This window comes from Canis lupus, chromosome 8 (assembly GCF_048164855.1).
Source record: "Canis lupus baileyi chromosome 8, mCanLup2.hap1, whole genome shotgun sequence".
In the NCBI taxonomy this organism is placed as follows: Eukaryota; Metazoa; Chordata; class Mammalia; order Carnivora; family Canidae; genus Canis; species Canis lupus.
In genome coordinates this window covers 14483962-14499729 of record NC_132845.1, presented here as the reverse complement: position 1 = coordinate 14499729, position 15768 = coordinate 14483962, and the positions used below count along the sequence as shown (strand labels likewise).

Here is a 15768-nt window from a genome sequence, read left to right as displayed (position 1 = left end):
ACTAGTTGGCTTCTGGGCCCAAGACAAATTCTTGACCTACTTCTAAACTTCAAATCACTGTGTGTAAGATTGGGATTATTGTAAGAGGGGCAACCTCACAGGGCTATGAGTTTTAAATGACCAGTGCATCTAAAGCCCCGAACACGCTTCCTGGCCCAGAGCTCTTGGCAGATGTGAGAGTGAATTAAGCAGGTAATGCGCTTGGGGGCACATGATGTTATAGGTGGAGAGTGCCCTGGGAGTTGAGAGGAAGGAGTGATTGCTGTGGGTTGGATGATGGGAGAGGTCCAGTAGAGGAAGCAGAATTTGAGCTAAGCTTAGAAAGAAAAGTAGACCTTAGATTAGGAGACAGGAAGGCATTCCTGGCAGGGCAAACCAGAGAGCCAACAAAGGCCAGAGGAGGACGTGCACTCCTTACCAGAGGTTTTAACTATTGGGTCTGATGTGAGATCAGGGGATTTGCATTATTATTTTTTTAATTTTGTTTATTTATGAGAGAGAATGAGAGTGAGTGCGTGCGCACAAGCAGGGGGAAGGGAGAGAGAGAAGCAGGCCTCTCCCTACTGAGTGGGGAGCCTGAGGCGGGGCTCCATCCCAACCCTGAGATCATGACCTTGGCTCAAGGCAGAGATGATTGACTGAGCCACCCATGCGCCCTGGGGATCTGCATTATTACAAAAGTGCCCCTGGTAATTCAGATGACCAGCCAGGTTTGGGAACAGCTAGCTCAAAGTATTCATCTCCATCAGTTTTTAGCCATACTGTCGGATAATTGTGTCCGGAAAACAAACAAGTCAAATTTGCTTGAATCTTATGAAGAGTTGAAATTCATAATTTTGTAGAACGTAGCAATTTTCTACTTGGAAAAGAGTTTAGAAACCACTTAACCCTGTATCTCATTTAGGAAAAATGCCTTCCTTTTGCATATCTCAGGAAGATCCAGGCAAAGGAAGTGTTCCGCTGATGGGAGGCTCTCTGCCCACTCAACAACCAGTTCCCCTCCCAAATAGCTTCATTTACTTAGGAAGAACTCTTACATCCAAATTTTTTCTCTTTGTACTTTTTCTGCTGTTTTAGACTGACCTTCTAGAATGGCCCAGGACAAGTCTGCGCATCCTCTTTCTACATGATGATCTTTCAGGCTTTTGAGGTAGTTAGCACATCATGTCTTTCCTAAGCCTTTTCTTCTCCAAGGGGAACATACTTGATTTTTTCCACTGGTTGCCAAATAGACACCTTGGATCCACTTGTATTTATGAATGCCTGATTTTTTTTTTAAAAAGTGATTAGGACTTGTCATGACCTCTCTTTGAAAACTCTGCTTATTCCCAGCTGGCATGGTCTGAACATGGAATCTAAATACTCAAAAAATATTTACATTAGGTATTTTCCTCCAAAACCTTTGGAACGTGGTAGGGGACTGACTCATATATATTTCCCAGGATCTATCATCTGCCCCCTTTTTAAGAACTAGGCCAGTTGCCTATCTGTTTGTTTATGGCATCCCCTGCAATCTCAAAGAATTTCTCCAAGATTACAGATTCCCCAGGCCAAGACCATTCCTGACATGTTCTTCTCCTTTTAAATTGTTTTGGGGGCCTCATCTCTAGCTGCCCACATACAGTAAAACCCCCGAAGAATGAAGTATTAGATAAACCTCATATCTGTGCTGAGATGTGTTGGGTGGGAGAGGCTGACTGCCAGGTGGAGGAGTCAGGAAGTGGGGTATTTACCAGGGTTACTGCCCGGTGTGCAGCCAGCACCTGAGACAGCATGCCTGAGGCCGGGCTCTCTGGCAGTGCAGGGTGTCTGGGCTGCTTTGTGAAAGAAGACTTGCCTTCTGTTGTTCTTGGAAACAGTATAAAGAAAAGGTCAGCAGATTTTTGTTTCTTCTTACTCCTAATACTAGCATATATTTTTGTTGGAATTCTTTCTCCTTTCTTTCCTCCCTTCCCTTCTTTCTTTTCTTCTTCCCTTCCTTCCCCCTTCCTCTTTCCCCTCCCCTTCCCTTCCCTCTTCCTAATTTCTTCCCTTTCCTTCCCTCTTCCCCCTTCCCTTCCCTTCCTGACATAAAATCTTTATGCTAACAAACCAAAGAATGACTTAATTGTTATATACACACAGCTTCATGGTATGTGACAGACCATAAATGGGAATTTAAGGACCAAAAGTACCCTTCTCCCTCCCCCATCACTCACTTTGGTAAGATTCTGTGTCCATTGCTGAATAGCCTCACATGTGGACAGGAACACAGACTCTGGTGCCAGGGTATCAAATCCAGGGTATCAAATCTGGGTTCAAATCCTGGCTCTGTGGCTTTGAGCATATTACCTTGCTTCTCTGTGTTTCACCTTCCTCAGGTTTAAAAAGAGAGTTGCATCAGTATTTTTATGAGGTAGTGTTCATAATAATACTAGTAGGATTGCCATGAAAATTAAATGGTTAATTCATATAAAATTCTTAGAATGGTGTCTGGCATATAATCATTGCTCAATGAGAAGTTTGTCAAGTGTTGACTGAATGAATTATGTAGTTCAGTGCAAAGGGGAAATATACATGAATTGCATTGTGACAAGGAAGACATCAGTTTGGAGACTTTATTTAGAGTGTTTGGATCCCCTGACTAATATAAAACAGTTTTGTGCTGGGTGGGAAAAAACACTTTTATGATTTGAAAAAAAAATTGATTTAAAAAAGTTTTTAGGAAAGCATAGTGGCAATTTTATCCTTTTTTGACATGTGTATGTGTGAGATACATCATTCAGAGAAAATTATATAAGACATGTGTATGGTATAAAGAATAACACTTAGAGAACATGAGAGACTCCTAACTCTGGGAAACGAACAAGGGGTGGTGGAAAGGGAGGTGGGTGGGGGGTGGGGGTGACTGGGTGACGGGCACTGAGGGGGGCACTTGATGGGATGAGCACTGGGTGTTATGCTATATGTTGGCAAATTGAACTCCAATTTAAAAAAAATGTAATAAATAAATAAACAAACAAATAAAATCTTTAAAAATAAAAAAAGAATAACACTTAAAATAATTAAAAAAAAAACATTAAAAATTCCTGTGTACCTGCCACCCAACATAATAGAACATCTCTAATATCTTCAGCATCACCTATGTGGCCCTGCCCCAGTGACCCTTTCTCCTGGAGAAATGACTGTATCATAAATTTCATGTTAATAGTCTTGCTTTTCCTTATGGTTTTACCACATATGGATGTAATGTTAGACATCAAATTGTTTATATTCACCTGTTTTTAAAAAATGATACCACATTAACATTGGGCTTGACTTTCAGTGCATTTGGATTCATTTCCAGTATCTTCTTTTGTTCTTTATTTGTTCTACTTTCCTATGTTTGACTCTCCCCCCAAACTCCTTTTTTTATTTTTTATTTTTTATTTTTATTTTTTTCTCCTTTTTTTAATATTGAGATCTTGTTTTCCTTTCCTTTGGTTCCATCCTTCCCCTTCCATTAATTTGGAAGTTATATACTCTATTAAATTTTGACATGCATATTTAACAAAGTATAAAGTTAATCGATATTTTCCTCATTAACACAAGGACGTTGGAACTCTCCCACCGGGATTTCTTTGGAATCATGCAATTTCACACAGAAAGGAGTTTTCGCATCAAAATTGGCAGCAACAGCTTTTGATGTCTGGCTTGTTTAGTTCTTGCCTCTTGACAACATAGTAACCCTCCCTCGGGAAGAGCAGAGAACAAAAGTGTTACTGTTAAGGGAAATATAGACCACTGGACCCAGATGGGGCCTTCAAGTTTATCTAAACTAGTGTTTTCCAAACTTTTGGCAAAGCCCAACAGTAAGAAATAATAGTTTACTTCATAACCAATACACACATAAACATAGTGTATAAAACTGAAACAAAAATTGCAGGAAACAAAACTTCCTTTGGTCTATGCAATATACTCTGAGCTATTCCATTCCATTCTTGCATTTAAAAATCCCCAGACTTGTCCAAACCCATTAAATTGACTGCATACACACTAAGGTGTCCTAGCCCCAAATTGGAAAAACCCAGAACTTTCCTAAAGTCCTCAATTTATAGTTTAGGAAGCCGAACCCCAGACAGATGACATGGGTCTGCCAGAGTTGTACAGTAAGTGTAGGTTAGGACCCAATCTCTGACCTCTTATCTCCAAGTTCTTTATTCATATAGGCCAGCTGGACCAAAAATAATACAGAAAGGGGTGAAAAGGGAACCATTGATGAGCTGTAATTATGAAATGGAGAATTAAACCCTCCTGATAACTCCTAAACATCTAATTTTGACCGATGTCTTTGACAGAACATCTCATGATAACCACTAATTAGTGAACCCAACTCAAGGAATGGCATCACTTTCATTACTTCTGACCCCTCACAACCATCCAGAGTCGGGATTGTTATCTTTATTTCATAAGTGAGAAATGAGGGTGGTGCTTGGGTGGCTCAGTCAGTTGAGCTTTGGCTCAGATCATGATCTCAGGGTCCTGGGATGGAGCCCTGTGTCAGGATCCCTACTCAGTGGGGAGTCTGCTTGTCCCTCTCTTTCTGCCCCTCTCCCCACTCATGTTCATGCTCTCTCTCTCTTTTTCTATCTCTCTCCAATGAATAAATAAAACCTAAAAAAGTGATAGTAATAAAACAAGGAAATGGGAGCTCAGAGAAATGCAGTGATTTGCCTCATTTGTGTAGCTCAAAGTGAGGAGCTGGGCACACCTGTCTGACCCTGAGGCACATGGCATTTTACAGCCTCACATGGCCTTTTTTATAATTCTTGATTTGACTTGCTTATTATTATATCTCTCAGAATAAAGGCGAAGGGACAAGAGGAATACTGTCCAGGACTAATTCTAACCAATAAGAATAACTAGTTGGTGATGTGATTTATAGACTTGCTTGTTTATTCTATCTCCCCACTAGCACTTAGTTCTTGGAGTGCATAGTTCGCCTCATTTACTGTCTAGTGCATTCCTGGTACGTCGTAAGCTCATGATGAATGTTTATGGAATGGATAAGCAAGGTTGCTTAGACATGATAAGGACTTTGGAGGAAAGAAACCATATCACATTATAGAGACAGGTCACCTATATCATGGCCAAGAGCACAGCCTCTGGAGAAAGACTGCCAACACTCCAAATTAGATGTTTCTTACCAGCTGTTCAATGGTGAACAAGTTACCTCACTTTCTTGTGCCCCCTTTTTCTGGGGATGCCTACTTCTTAGTGTGGTTCTATGAGTTAGTAAAGGAAAGCATTTACACTAGTGCCTGGCTCATAGTAAGCATTGTATAAATGTGAGCTATCACTGTTATCCAAGGTGATGGTGATAGAATAGGGGAATATTGAACCTATGTCTCATATTTTAGGAAAAATGTGTCAGAAAGCTTTAGTGGTAAGCTAGGCATGATCAGATGTCTGGTGACTCAGAAGAGACTACCCTTCATGTGCAGTTGGTGCTAAAATTGTGCTAAATAAATAGACCTGCTACAAGCACATCTCTATCTCATCATTAAACAGAAAGATTTATTTCTGACAACAACCAACAGGAACAAAAAATTGAGAGCAGAGAATCAAGCAGATGGCCTATGAATATGTCAAAAAGAATACAGGGCTTCCTCAGCATCAACATGGATTTATAGAGTGAAATGTGTGAGCAGGTGACTTAGCTAAGAGACCAGGAGAATGCTATAGATGCCATGGGTCTTATTGTCAGCAAAACATTTAGAACATCTGAGTTGTAGCACAGCGGAGTGTAGGGTTGATGGTGTAAGGCCTTCCCACACGCACTCCTGGCATTTGCCCTTGGTTTTCTCATCTGCCAACCATGGGTGATGACTGCAGGAGCCTCCCAGTGTGGATTAGAGAGCTGACAGAGATGAGGGATGTGGAGTGCTTAGTAAACATGAGGTAAATGTGAGCCCCTAATTACGAGTCCTGGGAAAGCAGGTAAGGAGCTGAAATAGAACACAGAGAACAGTCAAGGAGGTGGCCAGCTGTTCACCCCTAACGAGCCCAGGACTCAAGTGCTCAGAGGATGGATGTAAGTGGGCTTTGCAGTTGTCAAAACAAATCCTCAAAAAACAAAACAAAAAACAAATCCTCAAGGTCATTGTTGCCACTGACTGAAAGCAGGGCAAGAGGAAACCTAACTGAGCAGCCCGCTTCCTTTTCTCTCCCCGCAGGGGCCTTCGTCGTGTGCTGGACCCCAGGCCTGGTCGTTCTGCTGCTCGACGGCCTGAACTGCACGCAGTGTGGTGTGCAGCATGTGAAAAGGTGGTTCCTGCTGCTGGCACTGCTGAACTCAGTCATGAACCCCATCATCTACTCCTACAAAGATGAGGACATGTACAGCACCATGAAGAAGATGATCTGCTGCTTCTCTCAGGAGAAGAACTCAGAGAGACGCCCCTCCCGCATCGCCTCCACCATCCTCAGCCGGAGCGACACAGGCAGCCAGTATAAGGAAGACAGTATCAGCCAAGGCACAGTCTGCAACAAGAGCAGTTCCTAAACTGTGGGTGTGCCTACCAGGGCCTCCTCTGGGAGAGGAGCTGTTAAGAATGGCTACCTGTCTCTAACTACACCCACCTACAGTGTTATTTCAGGTCTAAATGAATCACTGGTAGATTTTTTAAAATTACATAATTTCAAAGCATGAGCAGTAAAGAGGGGACACAGTGCATTTGGAGAAAATGCACAAAAGAGAGAGACAGCACAGTGGAATCCTCAGTGATGTCCTTGGAACTGCTTGGAGGACCATTCTGGGCCCTGTCACCATCTTGTAGCCATTCTCTTTGTGTTTTAAAAGGATGTTGATAAAGGGCCTTAGGCCAAGATAAATAATAATGTTACTTGAGCCACTTGATATAGCTGCTTGGAAAGCCTATGTAGTTCTTTCTGCATGCATTTAAAATTTTGAAAATGCTTCAGCTATGATATTTGTTTCCTCAAAGAAACCATGGCCAGTAGCTAGTTGTTCCATAGGAATCTCAGAATAGCAAATCAGTAAGGACTCCAGATTTGACTTGGTTTTTAGCTGAAAGAACATTCTGAGCAAGATTTACTTAAATAACAAAAACAGGTACATGTTAGAAACTTCTCTTGAAGCAGCACACACACACAAAAAAGGCCTTAAAGTGGTCGTCTTAAGTGTGCATGGGTGTGTATACACTCCTGTATGTTTATACATTTCTAATTTGTATTTAAAGACCTCAAGGACAGTGATGGTGAAGTAAATTCACTGGCCACCTAGACTTTCAGTCTAGGACTATAGCTGTAGAAATGACCTGTCATGCTCTAAAAGAAAAGAAAAAGAAGTGACTCATTTGCAAACAGACACAGAGCAGAGTAGAAGGTATATTGATAAGTGGGCTGAATTCCTTTCATATAGGATCACATATGAGCTTGACTTGAGTCCTTATTTTCACTTACCTCCATATCACTGGTGGCTTGTCAGACTTAGTATGTGGAATAATTTTCACATTTCATATTTTGCCCAGAGTTATCGACATATTTCCGGTACTTGTCTTCCGTATGGAATGAATTTTGATCTGAGTCCTATTTAAAAATCATCTCTGTCAAAGACCTAAGTAAACATGAAAGGCAAGTCAGTAAAAAAAAAAGTTTCATACACATAGGCTACTGACCAAAGTTTTTATGTAAAGCATTTAGAATATATTCTGATTTTAAAATAAGAATAACTTCAAGGCAGTTATTATACTATTTATGTAGTTTGCAAAAGAAGTTTACATTTTTTTTGCTATTGTGATGTAACATTTATGTGCAAGAACTACTTGGAATAAAAGGATTTGAGAAGTCATGCTTTTTAGATGGAATGGCCTAAAATAGAGAGTATTATGATTTGAAGGTGTAGATTTCACAAACTCCATGTAGTAAGTGGGTCTATCTGAAGCTTATGTCAAAGTTCCTGATAAAATAAAATAAAATAATTTGTTCCCTCTTGTTGAATGCATTATTGCTTTGTGTATTTTCTAAGTAAAAATATAGTCTGTGGTAAGTATAACACACATTTCTATTGCAGAAGAAAAATCAGGTTTGCCATGAAGTACATACTTGCAATGTTTTATGTAAGCATTTTGAATCTACAGCTGGCCAAAGGGTGGAGGATTGAAATTGAATTCCAGTCCCTGAATAGCTACTAAGGGATCTTTAAAGGTTTTATTTTGAGGTAAGAACCATTTTTAGTACCCTGCAGCAGAATTTTGTATTCAGAATAGTGTCTGGAGGGGATCCAAGTGTGGAAATTTGTGATGGAAATATATAGCTTTTGTTTTTATGTGTGCACACATATCTCAGAGATGGTGTAAGAGTAGAGAAGTTGTGTATATTTGGAAATGACAAGTGGCTGTGGTCACAGGACTTGCCCAGAGCATGGCAAACCCATCTCTTAGTTGGAGAAAAGATGAAGAAAGAATATTTTCCCTCAAATCCTAGGACCCCAAACTTACCTTCAAGTCATTGAGGTGATGGTTCTAAAAATTCGATCTAGACCTTTTCAGACCAACCCTTGACTCAAGGCATGGGCTACTCCCGAGCCAAACAAGATTTAATTTTCTTGGATTTGTGGCACCGCCCGAGGTGTTCTCATATATCTGTGCTGGTGACAGAGTCTGCTTCTTTGTGAAAACTGCCTGCCTGGAAGGAAAGAATTTTTTGGAAATACATTGTTGAATTTTTTTTTTTTAAGTGAGTGGTAGACTTGGGGCCATCATGTGATCTTTACAAGCACTGAGCCCTGAAATGATCATGGCCCCCACTGTGGAACTCCAAATACAAACAGTACTAAATCAGAGAATAAATGTAAGCCTCTAACAGAGCTCTGATTACCCTCACAATCAGCCTTTTGATGCGTTTTGTACATACCGATAATCAAAATTTAGAAATTTCGCTGCCCCTGTTTCCCCAGACATCCTGAGCATCTGCACAGCCCATGGTCAGAAGGCCTAGGGTCCAGGACTGGGTGAAGTCAGCAGCATCAATATTAGCTGGTGGGCCATGGGGGAGACCTGGGAACAGGCGGTATAGCTCTGTTCATCTGCTGGCACCACCCCACGTACGACAGGGCGTGCCATGTCCCAGGTCAGTAATTTCATGAGGTTAAGAGTGTTTTGTATTATGAGCCCATTAATCCTTTAATCATTTGCGATGGGGGAGAAGAATGCTTTTAATTGATTGAATAGCCATAACGAAGGTAAGCCTGTGAAGACACCCGTGAAAGTGACTTAGCCCTATTAGAACCGAGAGTAAAAACAACCAAAGTCTTGTTCTACATCATGATCCATCTCACTGTGTACCAAAAAGAATCCAAAACTTGCAAACACAGATCTGACCTCTGGGATACTTACCTCAGAATTATATCTCCTTGGCGGACTGCTAACTGTGATATTAAATTGGAAACCCCTAGGGCTCCTTCCAGTTTTATACATTGTCTTTCAGGCATAGGCATGGGGTTAGAATCACTTAAAAAAACATGACAGATTTTTAAAGTAAGGGAAGCTGCATTTTGTGAGTGAAGCTCTCTTGAACACATCACTTAATTGAAAATATTCATGATTTAAGACTAGTTTTCACAGAGGAATAATGTCAGGGTGGGAGATTCTGGGGGTTGGGTTTTTTTGGGGGCCCTAATGGTGTATTATATTTTTACAGCATTCTCTCCAGTACTTTTTAGAGTGTGCTTTCTCCCAAATTAGCAGATGGTAAACTATTAATGGCAATGATTAGGAATTCAGAGCGTTTTATCAGATATAATTTGTGAACTAAAGGTTTCTAGTGCAAATGATAGTAAAATGGTTACCAAAATCACATGTGAAGATTCCAGTGGACATCAGTAAGAATGTGAGTCACATTGTGCTATGGATACAATGCAGTACCTTTGCATGCCAATCCATGAACACGGTTTGCAATTCACTGGGTCAGCCAATCTTGGAGTGTGCAAATCTTGCCAGCTTTTTAGAGAGTTGCAGTTTTGTACAGCAAAACTTCATAAATTTTTTCTGTATCAGCAACTTCAAGTTTGAACAATTCTAATTTCCATAAACCATCTGTGTTGTATTTGTTACTGAGTTTAGAGCCTGCACATTCCATATTAGTCACACGGTTATATTGAAAAAGTGAAAGGGGGGAGGCCACCTGTCACAAGCCCAGGTTTTATCTTTGTGCACATTAGAAAATACTCTCCTTTCCTCAAGATAATCAGCTTGCATCTATTGGAAAATCATCTGATACATTAATTTCGTTAGAACTTTACTACTATGTATCAGAAAACTATACTAATATATATGCATGTCCACAGTATGATTGGCATACCTAGAGTTGTTCAGTTCACCACTCACACAAATGTACATGACATCCATCTTAAAACAGTAAATCGAAATTCAGAATACCTGGGTTCCAATTTCTATTCTGCCCTAAATTGTCAATAAAACCCTAGATATGATCACTGGCCTACTAAATGTAGGGCTCCCAAAATTCTGTGATTCTATACATCCACCTCCCACATAGGAATCCTGGAAAGAACCCTAAGTCTTTGGATTCTCTGGATTACACTCCTTTTGTAGGGATTTCAAAGAGAAAGAGCTCTGTTTTCACTTTTTACAATGGTTCTGAAGGTTGGGGAGCCTGGGTGGTTCAGTTGGTTAAGCATCTGCCTTCAGCTCAGGTCATGATCTCAGCAGGATCCTGGGATTGAGCCCTGCATCAGGCTCCCTGCTCAGCGGGGAGCCTGCTTTACCCTCTCCCTCTGCCCCTCCCCCCAAGCTCATGCATGCGCTCGCTAGCTCTCTCTCTCAAATAAAAAAAAGTGGTTCTCAAGCTTTAGTGTACACTAGGAAGACCATCTAAAATCTATGAGGGGCGCCTGGGTGGCCCAGTTAGTTAAGCATCTGACTCTTGATATCAAGTCAGGTTTTGATCTCGGGGTGCTGGGATCAATCCCCACATCCAGCTCCCTGCTCAGTGGGGAGTCAGCTTGAGATTCTCTGCCTCTCCCCCTGTCCCCCCCATTCATGCATGTGCTCTCTCAAATAAATAAATCTCTAAAAAATAAAATCCATGAGATTAAAGTAGCTCTGAAATGTGTAGTTATAAATCCATCATCAATACAGGGGGAAAGGATTTCTGGAATAAAATTGAATTGCTCATCAAAATGGGAACCTAAGAGACTTGATGACCTGTTTATGTGTGCTAAAGTGAACTTAAATGTGAAGTGTGTGAACTGTTTACTCCAAGGCAAATAGAAACTCCACACTTATTTTTACATTTAACCAAAACTTTGAACATTCCCTAGGTGCTAAGGAACAAATAAAATATTTGAAAATATTAAGGAGGGGCATGAATGGATGTAGTCATCCTCAAGGTATCACTTTGAAACATTGGTGATACTGGTATTATGTTTTTTAGATCTGGCCTCTGTGGTGTAATTCTTGATATAGAATTCCCCAAGACCTAGTAGTAGAAAAAGAAATCACGTAAAGGGGCTACTTTTTGGTTAAAATCCGTTTACAATTTATGGGTTAGTGATCTGTTACTGGTAATCTAAATCAGACTTGTGTTTCTTTTAGGTAAATGCCTGATTATGGGTTTATATAAACTGGGAGATGGGACACATCAACCAGGCTTCAGTTAGGAAAACTGAAACCATTCTGGGTACTCGAAGCAGGAAGGTGTTTAAAATAGGCAATTGGGCACTTATAAAACAGTTGGAAAGGCTAGAGGAGCAAAGGTAAGGAAGGAGAGCCCATAATTGGCTCTCAGGTTTGCAGCTAACTTTCTGGGATATATTGCCACACTGGTCAGGAACTTTTGGAAACTGCCTCCTGAGGCAAACCATTTGTGACAGGACACCCAGAGGCCACAACAAAATCTCAGATCTGTTGCTAGAGGAAGAATACGGCTCCGGCTTCCCTCTGCCTTCCTCATCTCTCATAGTTGTCTGGCACTGCCAGACTCTAGACTGGGATATTTGCTGGCTTCGTATTCTGAGAAATATGGTTCCCAGGCTTCCAACCTTTCAGATTCAGGAGAGATAGAAAAGATCAGCAATACAACCAACTGCAAATAGCCAATTCAGCACATGGAGAAAGGAAAATGAAAGGAGAAAGGACTTCTTGGCTTCTGAGAATTTCCCCTTTCTCAAATACGTGTCTTTTAGTTTTTCTTGACTGAGGGTAGAAGATACAGTTAGTTCTGGAAAAAGGGGTGAAAATTTTGTAAAAAATAAAGTGTTGGTACATATAATTTACAGGTTCCACATTTTAGCATATGGATCTTCCAAAGACTGAGTGGGAATAAGATGAAAAAAAAAAAAACAAAAAGGACATAAAAGCTTATTATTGGCTATTCATTATCCAAACCTATGATATCAAAGTTAAGATTAGAACATGAGAAATAAAATATGTGTGTCACAGTTGATATACAATCATGACAAATATAGCGCCATTCAATCTTTCCTTCAGGTCCAGATAGTGTGTAGAAGAGGATCTTGAAACAATAAGAAGTGAGCCAAGGTCAGTGTAAAATTCAGATTTGCAAAGCCATTTAAAGTCAGAATTCAGTGTTTCATGGTCTAAAAGATGCAACAGATCAACCCCTTTCTGGAGTAGAACAGTCATAGATCTAAGTTTCAGAGTTTATAGTTTGCTGGGGAGAAAAAACACTAAAATTTCTTCTTTTTACAGAAATTAGAGCCTGATAAAAGCATCTCTGTGAGGAAGTTGTAATGTAGGGATTATCTTGAATTTACAAATAGGGAAACTGAAGACCACAAGATTGAACGAATATGTAAGATACACGGTGATTAAATCAAGGGTCAAACTTAGCTAACGTTCAACGTTAGATTTTCTTCTCTACTCAGAAAACAGCCCTTAGTAACTGCATATGACTTCAGATTTCAAAAAGCCAATGTTCATTGATAATAGGTTAGCCACTTTAGGGATTAAGAATGTTTATGCTCTTTTGAGCAATTCAACTTCTGAGAATGGTTCTAAATGAGGAAAAGGCTTTGTACACAAAGGTGGTCAAAACAACATGTATAGCACTGGAAACTTCTACACAATGCAATTACCCAAGCACCGCGATCAATGTAAAGCATTGTAGTCCAGCACGTGGACTTGGAATCCTATTGCCTAGGTATCTCAGCTTTTTCACTCACTAGCTATGGGACTTTGGGCCAGGTCCTCTTTGGGCAATTCCACCCAGCACAGGCTTGTTATGGACAATAAATAAGTTATGTCAGGCATTTAACACAGTGCTGGGGCGCTCTGTGTGTGTGTTTATTGTTACGGATGGAACGCTGTTCAGCAAATTTTAATTATGGCTGTGGTTCAGCTAGTGGTATTGAAAGACGCGTACAACGGAGGATTTGCTGATGGATTGGACGTGGTAGTGAGAGTCGTGTCCTAAAGAGACTTCTAAGGCTTGGGCTTGGACTACTACAAACGTACAAATGGAGAATTCCTTTTTTCTTTCTTTCTCTCTTTCTTTTCTTCTCTTTCTCTTTCTTTCTTTCTTTTTCTCTCTTTCCTTCTCTTTTTCTTCTTTCTTTCTGTCTTCTTTCCTTCTCTTTCTCTTTCTTTTTCTTTTTCTTTTTCTTTCTTTCTTTTCTTCTTTCTTTCTCTTTCTTTTTCTTTCTTTTTTCTTTTTCTCTTTCTTTCTTTCTCTTTCTTTTCCTTTCTTTCATTTTCTTTCACTCTTTCTTTTTTCTTTCTCTTTCTCCTTTTCTCCTTTCTTTTTCTTCTCTTTCCTTATTTCCTTCTCTTTCTCTTTCTTTTCTTCTTTCTTTTTCTTTCTCCTTTTTCAATCTTTTTCTCTTTCTCTTTCTTTTCCTTTCTTTCATTTTCTCTTTCTTTCTTTCTCTTTCTTTCTTTCTTTCTTTCTTTCTTTCTTTCTTTCTTTCTTTCTTTCTTTCTTTCTTCTTTCTTCTCTTTCCTTATTTCCTTCTCTTTCTTTCTTTTTCTTTTTCTTTTCTTCTCTTTATTTCTCTTTTTCTTTTTCTTTCTCTATTCCTTTCTCTCTCTCTCTCTCTCTCTCTTTTTTGACCAATATCTTGGTTGAACGTCGAAAGCGGTGCTGGCAGCTTGGGCCCCAGGAGCGGGACATCCGGGCCTCCGGAGGGCCGACGGGGCCGCGGGTCAAGGGTCAGAGGCCAGAGCACGAGCACGCGCATGCTCCGTGGGGCCCCAGAGCGGCGGCTTTCACTCTCCCACACGACGTGGGCGGCGAGCCGGGCGAGCCGGGCGAGCCGAGGGCCCTGCGGGCCTGGGAGCCGGGTCCCCCCCCCCCCCCGCGGGGCCACGGACAGAGCCTCAGGCGGCGACAGCCAGTGCCCAGGGCCGGCCCTCCGGCTGCCACCCCGCGGAGCCGCGAACGGGGTGTTGGGCCCGAGGAGCACCGCTACCAACAGCCTCCAACAGTAGAACTTCTCGCGGAGATGGAGACCTTGGTAGGAGCCCAAGATTTCGGGGGGGGGGGGTCCCGGAATTCAGCGGCAGTGTGACCTTTGACGTTGCAGGGACAGAGCCAGGTGATGTCAGGGAGGAGCTGGCTGGGCCGAGCGCTGTCGGGCCGGAGAGCTTGATCTCGGGGTCACACACAGGACCTGAAGGGCGCGTGAAGCCGCGGGGTTAGGCTGGAGCCCGTGGCCGGGGAGCGTAGGCGGAGATCTGACTCCTGGGGGCTTGCGGTGGCGGTCGCGGAAGAGCGTTAAGAAGGCAGAGGAGCTCCGGCGATGGAGGAGCAGGAGCAGGAGCAGGAGCAGGAGCAGGAGCAGGACCCGTGCCGCCGGGGGCCTGAGCGTGGGCCGGTGACTTGGCGCCTCGAGCCCGCTGGTGCGGCGCAGCCGCGGGGTGAAGCCTGCCCGCAGGAAGCCGGAGCGGCGCCGGGAGGAAGGGACTGGAGGCCAGCGAGGACTAGTTAGTTTTACCTTGTTTTCTTTCCTAAAAAGGGACCTGTAGCTGGAGGGGCATGTGCAGTAACGGGGGGGATGGGGGGGGAAGGTTGCTTATTTTTACACGGGAATTATTACAGCATGTGGTTACTGGTGGGAATGATCCAGTGAAGAGGGAATAAGTGATGATTCAGGAGAGTTGTGGTGACGATTGCTGGAAGGAGGGAGCTCCAGGGTCTGAGTGGACACTCCTGTCTTTCGCAGCAACAGGGACATTTCCCGAGCACAGCGAGAGGAGACCAGGCAGGGCAGGCCCGGGGCGTCGGCGGATGTGCTGCTGCGGTGTGCCCGGCGCTCCTCCTGTCTTATCGGTGAGGGCTGCGGACCTGACCGTTAGCAGAGGGTGGTGATAAGGGGAGAGGAGTTGAGGGGCTGAAGGGGGAAGAGGAAGTGAGAAGTCGCGTCCAGGAGAGCGCGAGGGTGAGTGGACCGGGGACCTCAGTCGGACTGCCACACCCAGGCCCGCCTCGCGAGGCTCGCGGGCACCGATCCAAGACCATTCAGACAGTTCATGCTTCCCTTCCGCCTGTCTAGCTGCCTGGCTGCAGTCATGGTGCAGACAGAGACCTGAATTCCCTGTCAGGCCACGTCCGGGCTCCGTCCCAGCCAATTAAATCAGAACCTCTGGGGCTTGGGCTCAACCAGGGCGGGTATCTGAAGTGATTGCCACGCTCAGCCAGGCTTTCAGAACCACGGATTAAAGCAAGAAGGTGAAGGGAAGGTTCGCAGAAGAGCCTGAGATCCAGGGACATCCTGCTGTGAAAAATTCAGCGTCTGTTTAATTACCAAGA

The 15768-nt window shown here is 42.6% G+C and overlaps 1 protein-coding gene and 1 long non-coding RNA gene across 6 annotated transcripts in view; one reads left to right on the top strand and one right to left on the bottom strand.

Moving 5' to 3' along the window:
- Window positions 1-7980, top strand: part of LPAR3 (lysophosphatidic acid receptor 3) — a 96540-nt gene extending 88560 nt beyond the window's left edge. For all 5 annotated transcript variants that reach the window (XM_072834294.1, XM_072834293.1, XM_072834291.1 and 2 more), the window contains exon 3: window positions 6195-7980. In XM_072834294.1, the coding sequence (XP_072690395.1) occupies window positions 6195-6523 (329 nt within the window). In that variant the 3' untranslated portion in view covers window positions 6524-7980. The remainder of the gene's footprint in view (window positions 1-6194) is intronic.
- LOC140637856 (uncharacterized) lies at window positions 7514-14818 on the bottom strand. The gene is made up of 3 exons (XR_012034933.1): window positions 14529-14818; window positions 8481-8667; window positions 7514-7597 (listed from the first exon to the last, which is right to left on the bottom strand). It is a non-coding gene; the product is annotated as an uncharacterized lncRNA (long non-coding RNA).
- Window positions 14819-15768: the final 950 nt, after the last annotated feature.